The following is a 19,847-nucleotide window of genomic DNA, read 5'->3' on the forward strand; positions in this document are numbered from 1 at the left end:
GCAGCAGACTGCTCCTGACCAGTAAAGGAAAGTAGAAATCGTGTTACGTGTCTGGATAATACAGAACACATATAGGGTCTACTTGAAAAATGCATCCGAGCTACAAGAATAGTGGCTTAGAGGACATGTACAATTCTTTTTTTTTTTCTTGTTGTAATTGAATCAAATATTGATTGTTTAACTGGAAGATTTGCAGATGAGTCACCAGTTCGATCTTTGCTTGTTGTGCTCTGTTCTAAATTATATCTCGGTATCTAACACTGATAATGTCTCTTCTACAGCTGCACACTGAAGAGTCGTAATTCTCACAGGACGTCACGCAGGTCAAAATTTGCCATGTTTGCCTGCTCGGACCACGCTGCGTGGCGAGCCCCGTCCATTTCCGATGCAAGCCTGTTGTCCGCTCTCAGTCTGTGATGCGCACCTCCAATTTTGCTTCCACATTCTGGACAAGTGCTTTCAACCGTCGCGCCACCGCAATCCCCAATGGCGTAGACATGGCCCTGTGGACACTTGAACCAATGCCCCTTTGACAACCCTAAGGCAGAGACGATTTCTTTCCGCTCAGCTTCAGTGATGCCAAGTCCATCAGATTTGGTGGCAATGACTTTCAGGAGCTTCTTTGTGTCATCCAGTGCCTTCTCAGTCAGATATGTCCCGGCAAGCAACACGTTTTTCACTTCTTTCACCTCCTCCGCAGCCTTCGTACGTGCCGTAGATTTGGTTGTCACCAAAGTGAGCAAGTGCAAAGCTAAGTGGCCCCTCGTGGCTTCGCTGTTTCCGTCTGTTACTTGTTGTGGCGACATTCTCGTGATCTCCCCTCGGCAGAGCCAAACCTTCATTACAGCCAGATCTGCTCTTAGTGATGCAACAAGTTCCTTTTCTTCCGCTGGCAAGTGAAGCGAACGAAGTTTCTTCTCAATCTCCCTCAGCTCCTTCAAAAAGGCAACTCTATTCTTCACAGAATTGACTTGGTCCCAGCTCAGACTGGAGGTCTCATCCACGGATTTGAGGAAGTGCCGAGCATCCTCTTTCCGGGGAAAGAGTCTCTCTTCTTTTGCAATGGCCAACATGCTCATCATCTCAGTCTCTGATGTAAGATCGCGCTCGAGTTGTTGACGAGTGAACTCAATGTCTTGTTTGTCACCGAAAGTCTTCCGTTTCACAGCTTCGACGTCGTTCAGAGCTTGTTTGATTGCATTACCATAACGCAAATTGCGCCTGACTGGTGTCTTGCATCGTGGACAACCCTTCAGCTGTTAGAACCAACATGACCAAACAAAGAATAGGAAACTTACAATGATGTAGATTGGAATTGTTCTCACTCTCAGATTCGACAGCATTGCTGTCCAAGATGAAATTTGCTAATTTCAATCATTGATGCTGTTATTTACAATTTCTTATTAAGTTACTTGATGAATGTTATTATAGGAAAGAAATAGATTTATAGGAAATAAACATAATATCATGATGTACAATGAATTCACTTGAAAGACTCAGTATTGATTAACATTTAGTGAAGGATATTTTTAGAACATTTTCTTAAAACGTGTATGATTCATTTTACACATTTTAATGTATTGACAGAAATTTAGAGGATATTGTTCGTTGTTGGTTGTAATCATATCTGCCAAAGAAACAAGGAAACAGGCCAAAAGAGTTCCTGACAGGGTGTACGAAGATTCTGTCCTCGAAATAATGTAAATGTCAATCACTATAACTGACTGGTCTGTTAATAAGTGCCCGTTTTCATTGTGCTGGAATATGAAATTTCAATGTCTCCCGATTCTTTATATATTAAATCTCATACGTGATATATTTATCTACGTAAATAAGTAATATATAATCTTAGTCGCTTTTATCTCAATGGTTTGCCAAACCATTAAGATGAAAGCGACTAACATTATAGGTATGGAAGTGATACACTGCCAGAACTGTTTTCGAACAAGACGTTCTATGCGAATACAAGCACATCTTTAAACTCCTCTTTTATGGAAAGGAGTATTATGCTCTCCTATTTATTTTTACCTTGAATGATCGAGTACCATTTAGATATCATGATATCATGACGCATCACCTAACTCTCATGAATTTCTGCAAAAACTGACAATCTCTATTTCATCCTCGATTTTCCTTTCTTGTGAAAGAGTATCTGTGTATACATGACCGTGTAAGGTAATACAGTGCACTCCCGTTACAACGAACACGGTTATAACGAAATTTCGTTAGAACGAAGTAAAACTTCTGGTCCAAAAATTAACACCTTTAAAGTCTATGGTACACAATTCGCTTATAACGAACACGGTTATAACGAAATTTTCGTTATAACGAAGTCTTTTCCGAGCGCCACTGATAAAGAAAAACAAAAGAAATGTGCTCCGTTATAACGAAATGCGAATTGATTTCGAAAATACGTAGCGGAACAAGCATTTATAGCGTCTCTGCACGGGCGAATGCTTCACATCATTGTGTCACGCACAGTTTGTGAGGGGAACTTCGTTTAATATTCTAATACAATAATCCCATCCCATTTCACATAGCTTTCCAGTGTATGATGACTATTCAGCAAACAGATATGCGTGGATTTCTTGTTTTCGTTATATATTGTATTTGTTCAGTTATAACAAAATTTCGTTATAACGAAAGAAAACTGCCGGTCCCGAGCATTTCGTTATAACGGGAGTGCACTGTAGTTCAATTAACAATAACGATATTCATGTGACTGCATGAAACAAGTACGTTAATGGTTCATAATGATATATTGTTATTCATACAATTTCCGTTATGTGCAATCTCCAATTTACCTGAATACTAACAGCATCACCGGCGGTGTCACTGGCCTGCGCCATCCACTTGTCAAGTCCTTTAACTTCGATCACGTGACCACAGTCCTCCAATTCAACGAACCTATACAACGCGTAAGCACATTTCCTTCCTGTTACTTCAAGACCTATATACGAGTATGTACTGGGCGCAAACACCTTTCAGGGTGAGTCTTACAATTGACAGCTATCATTAAAATGACACAATTCTGATGGATTGCAGGTAGAATATAATTATGTCTTCGATTATTTATGACATCTAACAAATACTCAGTGAATGTCATAATTTATCGCAATTGTAGAATTATGTTCATTTTACATGAACAGATGATACAGTATGCCGTAATGCCTAAGAACTTAAGTAGGGCTGCTTTCATATCAAATTGCAATATGTGAAGACTGAAAACCACAGTTTAAACAGATTTCTAGTCGCACCCGACTTTCCTTTTCAGACTAATGAAAATCTTTTCAGTAAAAAAAGAATAACGAAAAAGTCAAAATTTTACTGCTGCTTGACTAAAGATATAGATAAAAAGAAAAAATACAAGAGTGTGCACAAAATGTACCAAACAAACAAACCGCCAATTAAGTCAATTATAACACATGATTGTCACAAAGTGAAGAAACGAAAAATTAAGCTGAATGCACAAAATGTGTATTTTTCTTTATCATGCACAAGCAGATTATTATCATCCGTAGAATATATTTGTTCTCTGACAAGTCACTATAGGGGTAAACTGAAGCGTAATCTCGTGCTGGACCAGTCTATGGCTCTCACTTCCAACACACTTCCCAGGGCCCCTTTTTTAACGCACACAACTCACAGAATCTGTGTTCTTGAAAGTGTGAGAGACCACAATGCAATACTTATCCTCTGACAAGGACAACACCGAGTAAATATCAATTTTTGCTTCGATGACAGCTTTGTGCATTTCATTTGATTACATTTTCCATTTATCAAGCAGTCACTGTATTAGACTATCTACTCAAAACGAAACGAAATACATATAAACCATTTAACCGTGTCACAGGTCTGAAAAGTATAAAATTAGTGTCATTTTGAAACATGTTTTTGGTTAAATATTGTGTCTTGAACTTTATGTGAATATAAACCAACGACTGTTTGTAGGATTTATCTTTCAAAGTATCATCACGTTGAAGGGTTAAAAGAAAATCAAAGCAGTCGATTAATCAACTCACCGAGCATCTGGCTCATCCTCATCTCCGAAGAAGATCTCCGTAACTTCATCTTTGTTGCAGATTCGGCACAATTTAGGACAAGGCTCTCCGCATACGCCTATACAAGGATGATTGCACTTCAGCATTTTGTCACAAGGGTACATACACGGACGTCTGTCACAGGGCTCTCCGCATTTCTTCCGGCATTGGAAATGCTTACACCTCCATGGGCATATCTCTGCACATGGAACACATGGTTCGCCACACTTCTTCCTGCAGCGGCTGTGTATGCATCGATTCTGACATGTGCGACCGCATGGAGGGCAGTTGGTCGCGCATGTTTCTTTGCATGGGTGACCACAGACAAGTGTACGATCACATTTCTCGCGACACATTACGTGCAGTCGACCACGGTAACAGGAGCCGCAAGTCCCACTACATCTGTGGCCACAGTTTAGAAGGGCATTGCATCTTTCCGGGCAGGACTCGGGACCAGCAGAGCATTTGACGCGAACTCTGTGTTTGCAAGGCCACGAAGACCTGATAACAAGCTCTTCACATGCCACAGTACATGCTTTTCCACAGGATGACTTGCACGAATGGCCACATGGTAGCTTAAGAGGACATCTGTGTTCGCATGCGACATCTGCCGAGTGTTGATAGCACATTACGCGTTGCATATGGCCACAGGGAAGTTTTCTGAGGTCTTTTTGGATGCACATCTTGTCACACTTGTTGAAGCAGCGTTGAGAACATCGATGACCAGCCCTACAAATGATCTTTGTGCATGGTTGCATGCATTTGTAGTTCTCATGCTTCCTATCTGTCGGATGACAAGGCATTCTACACATGTGACCACATTTAAGACGAGCTTCACAGGGCAGAGTACAACCGCCTTCAGGCACATTTTCAAAGTCCTTTGAGGATGCCACTTGTGTTCTGGTTTCAGGATGATTTTTGCATTGCAACTGCAAAGTCCTTCCAATGCTGCCTGTCATTTGGAGACACTTGACGATGTCTGTCCACAGACCCTTCCCTTGTTTGCATTGCTCTGCAAGAAGCTTAAAATTTCCGATACAGTACAGACCTTTCCTCGCTCTGGATAGTGCTACACAGATTCTGTTGTCGGTTGTAAGGAAGCCAGCACTACCCTCTGTATTGCTTCGAACAAGGGACAAGAGGATAATGTCATTTTCTTCACCTTGAAAGTTGTCAACGGTAGCTACCCTTACACCTTTGAAATCATTTCGTGAAGTCTGCCGTTTGAAATTAAACAGTTGGCCTGTGTACGTTGTCAGAATGGTGATTTGTTCTGGTAGATATCCTTGTTGAAGGAGATATCGACAGAGCGCCATCATGAACTTTGCCTCGTGAATGTTTGCGTGGCTCCTCGTTTCATCGTTTGAGTCTTCGGCTTCCTCATGATGAATAAAGAATATGTTCTTGGTCACCCCTTCGATATCCTCCAGGTGCTCGACGGATTCATGATCTTCTAGGTTTGGATATAATTTGTCTAGCTTCATCAGACGAGAAATTTCAGGACGCATTCTATGCTGTAAGTTTAGTCTTTGACATGGAAACTCGTTTTTAATCATTCGCTCAAACAGAGAAATGTCAAGATGATACTCTCTGGCTAGTTTGTACACAGTTGGATTGGGCCGCAGCTGTTGGTGATCTCCAATCAAGATGAGATGCTGACAAGACTCCGTGAGGGCTGTTATGATGTGGGCCTCTAGGACTTCTGCTGCTTCTTCCACAATGACGATGCGTGGCTTAATGCGCTGGAGTAGAGCATGACACCTGGCTGCTCCGGTCGTTGTCATGCCTATCACAGTGGCATGACGAAGGATTTCAAAGTCCTCCTGGCTGCGTGCTTCTCTTAGCTCTTGACAAAGGTCGGAGAACTCTCGCTGCCTGTCAATCAACATCCTTTGCGATTCTCGTCGATACCTATGGATCCAGTAGCGATAAAGCCGCCAACGATTTCTACTCTCGCGGATTTCCCTCACATCGGCAATCCTCCTCGCCTCATCGTCAGTCATTTTTTCAGTACCCCGGAGATTTCTTTGTAGCTCTTGCTTTCTCTGTCGTTGAGTACGACGGTCAAATTGCCATCCGTCTGCTTGATGAATGTGATCGAGATCGTTCAAGTGGAAAGCCAGTGAATCGTCCTCGTTGTCAGTATCGCTCAACGTCACGTTCGTTTTGGGGTCGTCTATGTCCAGGATCCTCATTTCTTCGAGGATGTCAGCTTCTTCAAGAATGTTGAATTCACCCTCATCATCCTCATCTGCCATTTCTGCATCGATGGGCTCGGCTTCGTCTCCTAAAGGTTCGTCTCCCCCACCTGGAAGTTGGTCATTGCCAAAATCAAGATTCATATCGAACAAAAGCCAGTCGACAAGCCGAGATGCACCATACCCTTGTGAGGAATTTCCTAACCTGAGGCTTCTGTAGTGACGTTCATCCATGTATGGTGACAGAACTCTCTCATGAAGAAGCCCCTTTTTGGCTGCATTCATTTTGTCTTGTGAACTTTTGATTTCCCTACCAAGACATTCGATCTCCCCTCGCACTTCACCAATTCTTCGCCGAACGTGACGTGGCATTTCTTCCCGCAGCTTGGAGCTTCTCAAAGAATTCAAATTGAATCTTTTCAAAGCTTCACTTGAACTTCTACCGCCCACGCGTACAATGCCCTCGCAGTTGTATTCTGCAACTCCTTCCAAAAATTGATCCAGGGCGTGGTTTGTGTAGCATACCAGAAGAATCGGTCGGTTTGAACGACTCCTTTGGCCATCAAGCAGTTGGTGTTCAATCCAAATGCTCTTGTTTGCAAGTAACGTGTGGACAATTTTAAGTCCTATGTACGTCTTTCCTGTTCCCGGGGGTCCTTGTATTACAGCCATTTCTTGAGAGAGTGCCGCTTTCACTGCCTGAAGCTGTGATTCATCCAAGCCTGTGTTTACCACTCTCTGCCAGTCACGATTATCCAGGATTTTTGATGCTTTCAGTCTTCTCTTGATCGCATCAGCATTTGGGATTGAATCAGACACAAGTGGCGATAGGTCATATTCAGTTGTTCTGTCTTGGCCAATGTAGGCTGGAGGACGAACTGTACTTGAGACGGAAAGGATGTAGTCAGGGAGCGGGAGGGTCACTTCTGTGACACTTTGAAGTCCTTTGAGGACGTGTCTGTACGCCTCAAAGTAAGCGGAAGACTCAGCCATCACGAAAGTTTTATCGGAGAAAATCTCCACGATTTCCTCGTCACGTTCAAGCTTTATATCTACCAACCCTTTTTCCAGATCCTGAGGTGATCTGTTGGCAATTGTCCCAAAGATGAGAGTCTTGAAATCGTCTGGTGTCAAAATTACAAGTGATCCGAAGATCAGTCGCTTCGAAGCCTGCCAACGAATGCCTTTTAGTCTTGACTCATCAAAGTGCATTCGAAACATGACCCCGGTTTGCGTGTACACTGGCTCCTCTAATGTAACACCATGGTATAGGCGAATGTCCTGAAGTCGTTTGCTGCGCTTTCCAGGTCGTGATGTCTCCTTTTTGTATTCCCTGATTCCTTCCCTGAGGGGATAAATGAAATCTTCACGAAGAAGTCGAAACTGCACGTCCAGATAATGATCCGCATCCTTGTATTTACCCTTTTCAATGTTCGCTCGCAAGTACGGACGGACAGATAAATCTGTAAGTTCTTCTGACTTAGGAAGTACGCTGACTTCGCGAAAATCATCCGGTGGAGGTTCAGAAGGCTCGACGGGACCTCTGGCTCTATCTTCCCTCTCCTTATCAATTGTGGCTTGGAATTCTTTCAGGACGTTCACGTCCCTTCGAATCTCGTCATCTACTATGATGCCTTTCTGCTCAGTGTATCCTATGACATCTTCAAGGAGCGTTGATGATACACTTAAGTCGCTCCGGTAAGTTGGGCGGCGTTGATGAATCTCACAAAGCACTTTGGCGATGTCTTGTATACATCTCGGTATCTTCCTTATTCTACTCTTATCTCGCTCTGTTCTCATCGCGATGAGATGTCGCGGTAGGTGCTTGGTCAGAAACGGGGACCTTCCCAACATGTCAATAAGCATATTGATTGTTTGTGTTGCGCCGTGTGCCTGTAAGACGTGATTCAACACTTGGAACAGCAGCGCCATAACGTCGTATCGTATGTCGTCCATGTGCAGCAGTTTCTCAAGTCCTTTCTTTAGAGAACTAAGCTGAACGGCTGCTTCATCAGGGTCCTTTTCCAACAGTGACTCTATTGTCTTGAAACCCAGTGGTTTCACCGTTCTTGTCCAGTTGGCACTAATACAAATGAATAAAGAAAAGCACATACAGCTCATATTACACAGCAGCAGATAGAGCCCGTTTTATTTGTATAACTATTGCTTCCCACTTTCGCGTCCGTTTTAAAAATCATAGAGTTTTCTTTCATTCTTTAAAGATGAGGTATTATGTTTATCACAGGAAAATGATCTAGGAATCTGTCGGCATTTAAAGAATATAAAATGTCTGACAGCTTAAGAAAGTACAATGTAACCACATTATTACGAACCGATAGACACATTTGACGTGAGCTTAGATTATAGGGCAAAGCTATGGCAAAAGGCTTCATGTCATGGGCATGAGGGACAGGTCAGGTAAGGCTCCGCATGGAACGGAAACAATAAGCAAATGCGATATCGTAACTCTTTACTTTTTGACAGAGGGAAAATCATGTTGTAAGAAGAGGTGAATTAACGTAATCATCGTTACGAGACAAATTCTCCAAAGTAATGTCTCTTAAAATGCATTTGAGGCAATTTACATAACCTCAGTATCATAACTACTATCATCCTTACTTCGAGTAATGATCGCAATTTGATATTTTGGTAGCACTCCTACTCGGATTGCTTATACTGATGACAAATTATCTATATATTGATAACGATAATATTTCCGTCTGCACCGTTAATATACCTATTCATTGGCAATGAATCAACATCAATATTGCTTACGCGAATTGGGTGCCGTGAAAGCCATACAACCCCGCCATCCCAACACCAGTAATAGTAACCAGATTATCATTAACATCTACTATCACCACTACCACGACTGTCATCATTAGGTATACCATCATTGCTATTACGAAAGCGGGATACTTGCACCACCATGGGGTGATGGTATCGACGATAATACATGCATGTATGACTTATCTAAGCCTAATCACTATCTTTATGTCCATTAATACAAGACTTGTTTCAGTTATTTTGCATTCAGATTGCTGGTGTCCTCATCATTTCTGGAGTATTATTTCATCATTTGTGCGATTCATGCGAAAATGACTCAAACACCAATTATGGAGCTCACCTGTCTCCTTGGGCTTGGTAAGCTCCTCGAGCGTCACCACGTTCGAAGCCACGCCCCGGTCCTTCACCCCTGTCTTCACGTCTCCTCTCCCTTCCGCCTCGGTACGTCCCACGTCCACCTCTTCCTCTGCCACCTCTGCCACCTCTGCCACCTCTGCCATCTCTGTGGCGATCTCTGGCGTGGTCCATTATATCAACCTTGCAGATTGCATAGACAGGTTGGCATAAAGCATATCATTATTTGTGATATCTAACCCCTATACACAGAACCCGACGTAAATTTGCTTATCTTCAAGGATGCGTGTTTCAGGGTTTGTATGAGATTGATTCTCTATCCTCATACAACTGAACAAACATTTATACATGTAAAGAGATTTTAGTAGTTCATTTTTGGCTTATACCCATAACTTAAGGTGTATTGCATCAGAGTCTTTCCGTCACGTATTTCACAATATTTTGTCTGAGTTCTGAAGGGAATTAATGATACCAGTCTGTCTGGCTTAATTGGATTATCCTCCTCCTCACTGAGGAATGTTTATATACTTCAAAACATATACTTATATTTTCTTCAAATACCATTAAAATCGACTTCAAAATGTGCTCCCTTTAGGTCCACAGTACATCTAGACAAAATGAGACGACGGTTTCACATGATTGGCAAGAAAGTGGAATGGTGAAATTACATGTTTGAAAGTATGATGGCACATAATAAAATTATACATTCCTCGAACCAAGTTTCATTTGACTCTTGACTCTTGGCCTCTGACAACACGGCCCACAACGTTTTCACAATGATCATTATCTGGTAATATTATATGTACATCAATGACTATAGTGTATGAGCCATTTTCAAACTATAGAAAAACAGTAACATTTTAGCAATGTCCCTATAGAATTTGGACGCATGGCTACAATATTTTACCAACAGAATAACAGTCGGGTAGTGCAGGTGCATGAATTGAGGTTTATTACATGTATGCTTTGAATCATTTTTAGTGTATGGGGAAAATAGTTTTAATTTAAGCATAAAATGTATTTCTTGCACTTAAACCTGACTTGACGCCATGACGAAAACTTCTTACGAGATTCGTTGCTAAGTTGAATGACGATAAGTCGAGTCATTTTAAAAATATAGAAAAAAAGTACAATTTAAGCATTTTTCCAGTTAGCAATGACCTATCAACTTTCCTCTCTGTCCGTTGACTCATGTATAAACTAAGTTGCATGAAAATACTTTCAAACATTGTCACAGAAAATAATCTACATTCATATCTTTTTCTAAATAATCAGTCGTATGATTTGATTTCTCCTCATGTTCAGATCTCGAAGCCATTATTGGAAAACTACTCCTTCAACTTGTAAAATCAACCATTAAAGATAATATAAAGTTTTGGTACCTCAAAAGTTTCCCTGAGTTTCCTTGTCTTAGTTTGTGTTTCAGGTTAAATACCTTTCATATAACTAACACTGTGAGACTTAGTCGCCCCAAAGTGCTCTCATGTCTCAGTAATCATGCAATAATGGTTTCGTACAATACGTGTATATTGATTGTCGCGGTACCGCGTCGAGTCAAACTAACGGTTCGTTCGAATTTTTCAGAGGTCGCTCTGCTCTGGTACGAAACCATTATTGCATGACATGAGAGCACTTTGGGGCGAGTAAGTCTCACAGTGTTAGTTATTATGAAAGGTACTTTAACCTGAAAGACAAACTAAGACAAGAAAACTCAGGGAAACTTTTGAGGTACCAAAACCTTATATTATCTTTAATGTCCTACTAGTAAACCACATTTTCTGTATAGTCGCCTGGGGTCAGAAGGCATTTCACATCAGCCCGACAAAAATCCAAGCTCGAGATATCTTTCGCGATCGCACATTAGCGCGCTATTTCATTTCCTATTCACATCAGCCCGAACATTATCAAATAGCGCGCTAGTTCGCATTAATTATCTTGCTATTTCGAAAATTTCCCGAGTTGGACTCGAGAAATTTTCTCGATCAATTAGCGCGCTAATTTGCATTCATATTATCAAATAGCGCGCTATTTCGTGATCGGGTTAATGTCCCAAGTCAGAAAATAGCGCGCTATTTCGAAATATCGGGCTGATGTGAAAACGCCTAGAAAGATCACTTCCTCGTGATCCCGAGAAGAAATTCTTTTCGCAACTCTTTGTATCCCCTAATTAATGTTGGGTCTGTTTGATTGTAATGATTACATATGGACAACTATATGGACAACAACTAGGCCTACGTGCGGAAGACAACCCTAGGTACTTCCATTGGGAGTCAGTTTTGATCAACGCCTGATAAACATGGAAACCACAAAGGCGGCAGAATGTAGTGCTAAGTTATGTTGCCAGAGTCCCAATATTTATTTTGTACCGGATACTATTTTGTTAGATGTTTGAAATGTCACGCAGCTAGCAAACAATAACGACATGTTCAAATTGTACTCAAGTTTGAATGAAGGAATAGATAAAGTATTTTTAAACAACATAAGAAAGAGTCTATAATTTGGAAACCAGTAGAAATAGATAGAATACAATGAAATACTTATAAAGTTAAAGTTAAACATGTTGAAGTTGTTTGTTCAATTTTCATATTTTAACATGATATGATTTTTACCAGTCTTAATGCTAGTGACTGGTCGTAAAGACGTAATAACGACGTCAAACGTTTGGTTTCTTCATCGATCATGAAAATTCCTCAGATTGAATCTAATATGCAAAAACTTGTGGAAATAAGGAAAACATCAATAATTACAATATTTAAATGCTGGGGTTAAACTTAAGGGTGCACGTCACGAGACCGACACCAACGAGTCATACAGCCCACAAGTCATACAGCTCACAAGTCATACATACAGCCCACGAGTCATACAGCTCACAAGTCATACAGCCCATGAGTTCGACACTAAGCCAACAAGGCCCACGAGACCGACACATTACCCGCCGTGTTGTATCTGTCGAACTCGTGGGCTGTTTTTACCTAGTGTCGAACTCATGGGCTTTCTTTGCCTAGTGTCGAACTCATGGGCTGTATGACTAGTGAGCTGTATGGCTCATGGACGGCCTGTTTTCAATGTCGAACTCGTGGGCTATATGACTCGTGGGTGTCGGTCTTGTGGGATGACCCCAAATTTAAATTGTGTCAAAAATAGTACACTTTATTTTTATTTTATTCAAACTATTCCAACTTGTGCTATGAAGACATATTGTTTTCATATTCTAATTGGGCTGATTGCAAAATTGTGACCTAGTTTAGTAACCATGTCATGGAGCATGACAGATTTTTGCCAGTATAAAACGTAATTTAACAGTCCGGTATTGGGATAGGTGGTAGGCATATGTACAGGTACTGGTTTTAGGACTTTAGGATTTGGTTAGGTTAGATTCAAAAGGAGTTGTATAAAATATGCACACAGCTGAAGTTGAAGTTAAAGTTGAAGTTTATTGACTCAACGACCCTCGTGTGGTATGTGAGTACAATACCAACTGCAAATTATTATGTACAAAACAGAATAATTTCAAATTAAATTTTATGAACAGTGCAGGCATTGCCGGATGCAAATAATCATAGAAAGGCTACAAAGAATAGGGCCTATACTAAAACAAACGAAACAATGAACTGTACAGTAACTATACAGTGTTATGATAAAAAGGACATTATTACTTTACAAAACCTCGATGTGTTCGACAAAGTCTTTTTCTTAGTGGAATAAAACAATCGCTTGTATTAAAATATGTTCGGATATTTCATAATGATATTTCTTGAGAAATGTTTTACGTTCCATCTTAAAGGAGGGATATACAAACAAATAATGGAATTCAACACCAATATCCTTTTTCGAACAATGAGTACACATACGCTCAGTTCTTGGAATGTCTTTGTAACGCCCAGACCCTATTGGAAGCCTATGATTGAGGCAAAGAAAATGTGTTAGAGATTTCCTATTACTTTCGTTAAGACGAATCAGGTTTATTTCAAAGCATGATTTCTGCTTAAAAATTCGATAAACAGCGCATTGATTGTTTAACTCAATATCACTGTCCAACTCCTGCATGTTGACTCATATCTTTATTTTTTTTTCCTTTTAATGTAGATAAAGACAGGATACTGGGTTGACTCTCCACGTGTCAGAAAGGCTTACAAAAGCTATCAATAACATTCTTCACTTTGAGAATCCAACCCATCTGATTTTTCCCTTTCGTAAAGGAGAAATATTCAAAGCTATATAAATATGATGCTTTAGCTGATTTCCCAATTTTGTTTGATACGAGACAGAACATTAGCATTCGACAATTTAGTTAGCGACAGTTTTATTTTTTGTGTATATCTCCCAAGTTCACCGTAAATCGTACAATTGGAAGTTCCTTTGTTCAGACCAAGCAATTCTTTACTTCATGTAAAGATTTTTCTTTCTTACTCTCTAAAAAGAATCGAGAGACAATATTTACTCTTGAAAGAATGAATAAAAAAAGAGTGAATTTAAAGTGAAATTGACGTGAATTTTGAGTGAAAATGTTCATTTTCACTCATTTTGGAGTGACCTCAGGGATCACTCGAAGATTTTGGAGTCGTGTAAATTTTTACTTCTTCCATTCTTCGAGCAAAAATACCTTAGTTTATAAGACGTCTAAATGACGTCCATTTTCTTTGTCTATTTACGTCAAAAAGACGACATACATGACGCTTTTCTGACGTCTAAATATGACGTCTTTTTTACGTCTTCCATTTGAGCAAAAGTACGTCTTATTGTCGACCGTTTACGACGTCTTTCTGACGAAAGCGATGACGTAAAATATTGACATCATTCTGACGTGTCATCATACTATATGCTTGCAGGGATGCTCAGGCCTGAATATGATAACCTTTTCGATTTGGACTTTGTTTTTTGTTTTTTGTTTTTTCGTTTCACTTAGGCCTAAAAAATGTTGACTTACCTGCCGTCGTATTGGTTGCATACAATTTCTCTACAGGATTTGACAAAGCCTACATCAGAATATAGGTCTGTGTGCTCTTCATGGCTGGGATGGAAGGGCGCGCCGTCGTATCACAGAGAGCAATGCTATTGTGGTTATATCAATCCCATCTCCACAGGTAAACGCGTGCCCTTTTCATCGAGTATCAAACGCTCAACATGAAGTCAGCTGCTTGTCAAAAGATCAGTCACAATTTCCGAAATTGCACAATTTACGAGAGAATTCTCGCTGTGGATAGCAAGAGATTTCTGAACAACTAGATCATAGAGCCAAAACGTTGCCGAGTGAATTCGACGCTGAGCACTGACATTACAATGGAAGGGAGATCGGTACATGTATACTACGCCGCGTGGATTGCGTAGTGGGTTTTCCCACACACTATAAATAGCCCGACGTGTCGCAATCTGCAAAGTTTGCAGTCACAACACTCGTGACTATTATGACCCGTCAATGTGATTTAGGATATGTGTTGATTAAAATAAAGGATACAGCAAAACAAGTGTTTGTTCATAGTTATGCTTTTATTACAAAGCTGGCATTTTATCACAGGAATAATGTACGTGTGGGGTGAGAGAAGTCATGACAGTCTCAATCACAATGTCATAATTAGGCATTATTTGGAATCGATGATACACGCAATATGGGCCTTCTTCGACAAAAGGCTATAATTATAGTTTCACCTTGGGAGAAAACATTGGCATGAGGGTCTAAAACTTGAATAATGTAACAACCAGCTACAAGTACAATATTTTCAAAAGACTCCATCACAGGAGCCGTAAAAGTCTCTCTACGCCAGCAAAACGGTCCCACACCCCTCGGCATAGCAATGATGACCACGAATAGAGGCTATACGACAATCCGACCGAGGGGATTTTTGATTCACACCGTCGAAGTATGAGGGCGCTATATCAGAAATTCACACAAGCTTACATTGATTATTAGCAGAGGGCTGTCAATCTTACGAATTCAAAGTAATTTTGTGTCCATCTTAGTAGGCCTACTGTGTGACTATCGCTCCTGAGTTATATCAGTATCTGTCAGGGTTTTTATTTTTTCTGCCTCTCTTTCCTTTTCACATTCTGTGTCAGGGGCGGATCTAGCTTTTTTCCAAGGGAGGGGGTTTGAGGGGCTGAGCTGGGTATTGCGAGGGAGCGTAGCGACCAAGCCCGAGCGAGCGAAGCGAGGGAGGGGGGGGGGGGAGGGTGTGGGAGGGGGGTATCCCCCCTCCCACAGTAGGGAGATTTTTCATTTTTAGGGTTGCCAGCTTGCGATTTTAAGCATACTTACATGCTCTATTTTTTTTTCTTTTTTGCCGACCCTGGCTCCGCGGTCCCTGGGTTTGTGATGTCCCAATGGCGATGCAGAGCATCGTCCACAAGGCGATGTCTGTGAGCCGCGTGGAGCCGCGTGGCGTCGCGCCGATTTTTTTTTTTTTTTTTTTAGCTATTTGAACCCCGTAAGTGATGTTTTCCTGGCATCTACTAACGTAATGGAGAACATAAAAAGCAGTCCATGATATTACGTCTTATTAGAATAAGATCAAATAACAGTTTAAAACAGGCGCGCCGGAAGCAGTTTTGGATTGGGGGGGGGGGGGCAAACATTGGAGGGGGCTCAAGATTAGACCATGCATAATATACACATACACACACACACACACGCACACGCACACACATCTATTATATATATATATATATATATGTATATATATATATAGGTAAAGTGGCGTACGGTGGGTCGAAACATGGGGGGAACCAAAGTAAATAAAGTAATTTTGACGGTCTGTATGCTTGTGCGTGTGTGCGTGAGCAATAATGGGACTACAATACATTACGGAATGTGATACATTCAACAACGCAGTCATTGAGGAACATTGTAAGTTTTTCTTACATGGATTATGGAATGACTGTGTGAAACGATCGACAAATTATATACTGTCAGCAACATAAGGTGAATGGCATAACAATAAAATGCGAGCGAGCGAAGCGAGCGAGCTTGAAAATTTTGATATTCTGCAGTTCCAAAACTGGAGTTTTGTAGCTATATATTTCGTTTTGGAAATAAATGGGAGCGCATCGGGCGCAACTGCTGGCAATTATTGGCAGCAACATTAGGAGAATGACATAACGATTCAATGCGAGCGAGCGAAGCGAGCAAGCTTGAAAATTTTGACATTCTACAGTCCCAAAAAGGGGTTTGTAGCTACAGTATATCTTTCACTTTGGAAATTAATGGGGCGGCGCATCGGGCGCAACTGCTGGCAATTACTGGCAGCAACATTAGGAGAATGGCATAACGATTCAATGCGAGCGAGCAAAGCGAGCGAGCTTGAGAATTTTGACATTTTACAGTCCAAAAACTCCCGTTTGTAGCTATATCTTTCGCTTTGGAAATTAAGGGGGGGCATCGGGCGCAACTGCTGGCAATTACTGGCAGTAACGTTAGGAGAGTGGCATAACGATTCAATGCGAGCGAGCGAAGCGAGCGAGCTTGAAAATTTTGACATGTTACAGTCCAAAAACTCCCGTTTGTAGCTATATTTATCTTTCGCTTTGGAAATTAAGGGGTGGGGACATCGGGCGCAACTACTGGCAATTACTGTCAGCAACATTAGGAGAATGGCATAACGATTCAATGCGAGCGAGCTTGAAAATTTTGACATTCTAGAGTCCAACAACTGCCGTCGTAGCTATGTTTTTCGCTTTAGAAATTAAGGGGGAGGCGCACCGGGCTCAACTGCTGGATGCGAGCGAGCGAAGCGAGCTAGCTTGAAATTTTTGACATTTTACAGTCCAAAAGCTGCCGTTTGTACCTATATTTTTTCCCTTTTATTCATATATATACATATTAATTTTATTTTCTTTGTTTATTCATTTATTTTTGGCAGCCCAAAAATCTAAACCCCCCCCCCCCCCCCGTAGATCCGCCACTGTGTAATCTATTCTCAAATATTTATCAAAGATTCAGTTTGTGCTTGTTTTGAAATGTTTTCCAAGACGTGTTTCGACATTGGGTCTACTTTATGCTCTCATCACTGCCTTCTGGTGCGTAAGTCCAGATATTTATAATTATAAAGCCAGATTTGAAAATGTGTGGAATTCTCTTTATACACTACTTTGTTTGTATTGCTCTTTCCCAATGTTCGCATGACACGACATCACTGTTTTATAATAGGTTTCCAGCAGTGACGTAATAATACACTATAAACCAAAACTTATAAGCCAGAAAAAAAAATCATAACTTTTAAACGAGTGATTTGATTTTCCTTAAACAATGCAAATGTGTACAATTGATATTTCTGCATTCATTAAATCTACATTATGTTTTTTGTTTTGTTTTGAAGAGTTTGTTCGCAAAACCGGATAAGTCCATATTTGTCAAATGGAGATATTAAAGGTCAAGAAAAATAAAGAGAATAATAAAAAATTTTTTGCTTCTTTTGACCATAACTTCAAAAATGTATCTTTATATGAGTGACCAACATATCATTCAAAAGGTATCATCTTGTACTTTATTACAGAGACCGTACTTCAAAAACTTCAAAAATGTGCTTATCGGTTTTTGCGAACAAACTCTTCTTTTGTTTTTTGTTTTGTTTGGGGTAAATTCCCTTTTGATATCTTTTCTTGTGGAGATTAACCATGGTGGCAATCAAAAATGAAAATGTTAAAACTCAATGTTGCCAGGATGATACGAGTGTATGTATGCACGAGCGCACGTGCACACACACACACACACACACACACACACACCGAAATACACACAAAATGAGTTATTTTTTTATCTTATATAGTATTATTTCACTGAGTATTTTACTCAGTATTGTAAGGCATGCGCGAAGCTATGGACATTTCTTGTAGTAGGATTTGTCCCCCACATCCCTCGCCATCCCCTCTATATCCAAGATAGATTCAACACGATGTTCAAAATGGCTGTCGAAAACAGAGCAGAATATATCCACAGATATAGATTACCACTGGAAGAATTGATTTTAGAAACGGTGTTCGAGTTGTTGATAAAACATCCTACTGTTAATTGTACCATATGAAAATTTCTCAATTAAGCCTAAAATATAAGGAGATATCAATACTTATGTCGGAAAAAAAAAATCGTAACCGTAGACGGCTTATTTTAGAAACAATTTTATTATAACGAAGATTTTTTAACATTTTGTATATTCAACAAAGATTGATCATACTAATTAACATTTTTACATTAATTTGTTCTTTATATCCCTAACTCACATTTTTTGAACTATTTTGAAGCACTTATGCTGATTTTTTTTTTCATCTGCAAAATAATATTAGATAATGCCTGTATGATTTCATCAAAATTGAAGCCTTGTTAAGAAGTTGTATCTAATATACTTCAGTACGTTATATCAATTACTGTAGTCGCAACCACTATGCCTATGCGTATAAATTGAGGAGCCAGGTGATGTCATCTTACAAGTGGGTGCTGTTCGTTTTTCCGAAGGTTCGTTATTCCGAAGATTCGTTGATCCGGAAATGAAATTCGGAATAACGAACTTTCGGACTAAAGAGCCTTCGGAATACCGACGGTCTTCGGAATAACGAACAGTAACCCTTACAAGTCTCCCATTGATCTGCACATTAATCTCCTTCAAAATGTCTTGCTTTACATGAAATCAAACTGAATAAGTCATGTTATATTTTTCTGGCATTATATGTCGTTATATCCTAAAGCAACAAAGCAGTAGATAGGGGAAATGGCGTCGTATAAAGTTGCTAAGTTTTCTATCGTATTAAACACATGATTTCAAAAACTTTTTTTTTTTTTTTTTTTTACAACCATTGAGAGAAAAATTGAGCGGTGATGGCAACATCGCCTTCAGGCTTCTATTATACGTAGATATTATATGATTGGTTGCAACCAATGTCGGTATTCAATGACAAATTTCAAATTCTACGATGCTAAACATTTTTTTTTAAAGTCTAATTTCGATGAAATTTTTCCCAGTCTCTTCGTTCGATGGAATTCCACTTGAACAATTTTCATGTGTTTCATCTATTATCTACTTACTCAGTTCCATGTTACCCTGCATGTGCTATGAATATCAAGTTTAGCTATAATCCTGTATGATTTGTTGCATGAATAGTCTTATAATGTACTAATACACAAAAAAACATGTCATGGTAGTGTCTGTCTGGACTAGAATGCGTGGATTATTAAAAGTCGAGCAAAAGGGAGACCAGTGAAGTCCTATTGCTCTTTGATTTACTGCTTCAGTTGATTGTGGATGGGCACAGAGCAGTTTGCATTTCTTCGTGGAGCTTGTACTGATTGCATCCCCCCCCCCCCCCCACACACACACACTTTTTTGTTTCTTTTTTTTAACCCTGTAAGTGGTAAAGAAAATTGCTCTTCAGCCATGTTTGCTCATCATCTGACAAAGGAAGTGGGACCAGAAAAACTTTAATATGACGTGCCCCCTCCCCTCCACACTTTTATAAACGCAGCGCTGGCCCTGACAAGTATTAT

At 40.2% G+C, this 19,847-nt stretch overlaps 1 protein-coding gene across 1 annotated transcript; it reads right to left on the reverse strand.

Moving 5' to 3' along the window:
- Positions 1 to 305: 305 nt before the first annotated feature.
- On the reverse strand, positions 306 to 14,635 carry LOC139715273 (NFX1-type zinc finger-containing protein 1-like). The gene is made up of 5 exons (XM_071626851.1): positions 14,307 to 14,635; positions 9,366 to 9,562; positions 4,023 to 8,321; positions 2,805 to 2,907; positions 306 to 1,256 (listed from the first exon to the last, which is right to left on the reverse strand). Exons 1-5 carry the CDS (start codon positions 14,325 to 14,327, stop codon positions 306 to 308), a joined length of 5,571 nt encoding a protein of 1,856 aa, XP_071482952.1. The 5' UTR covers positions 14,328 to 14,635.
- Between the last annotated feature and the right edge of the window lie 5,212 nt (positions 14,636 to 19,847).

The sequence above is a fragment of the Diadema antillarum genome, unplaced genomic scaffold (genome assembly GCF_040938485.1).
Source record: "Diadema antillarum isolate AM-2024a unplaced genomic scaffold, OU_Dant_1.0 seq00003223_RagTag, whole genome shotgun sequence".
Taxonomy (NCBI): Eukaryota; Metazoa; Echinodermata; class Echinoidea; order Diadematoida; family Diadematidae; genus Diadema; species Diadema antillarum.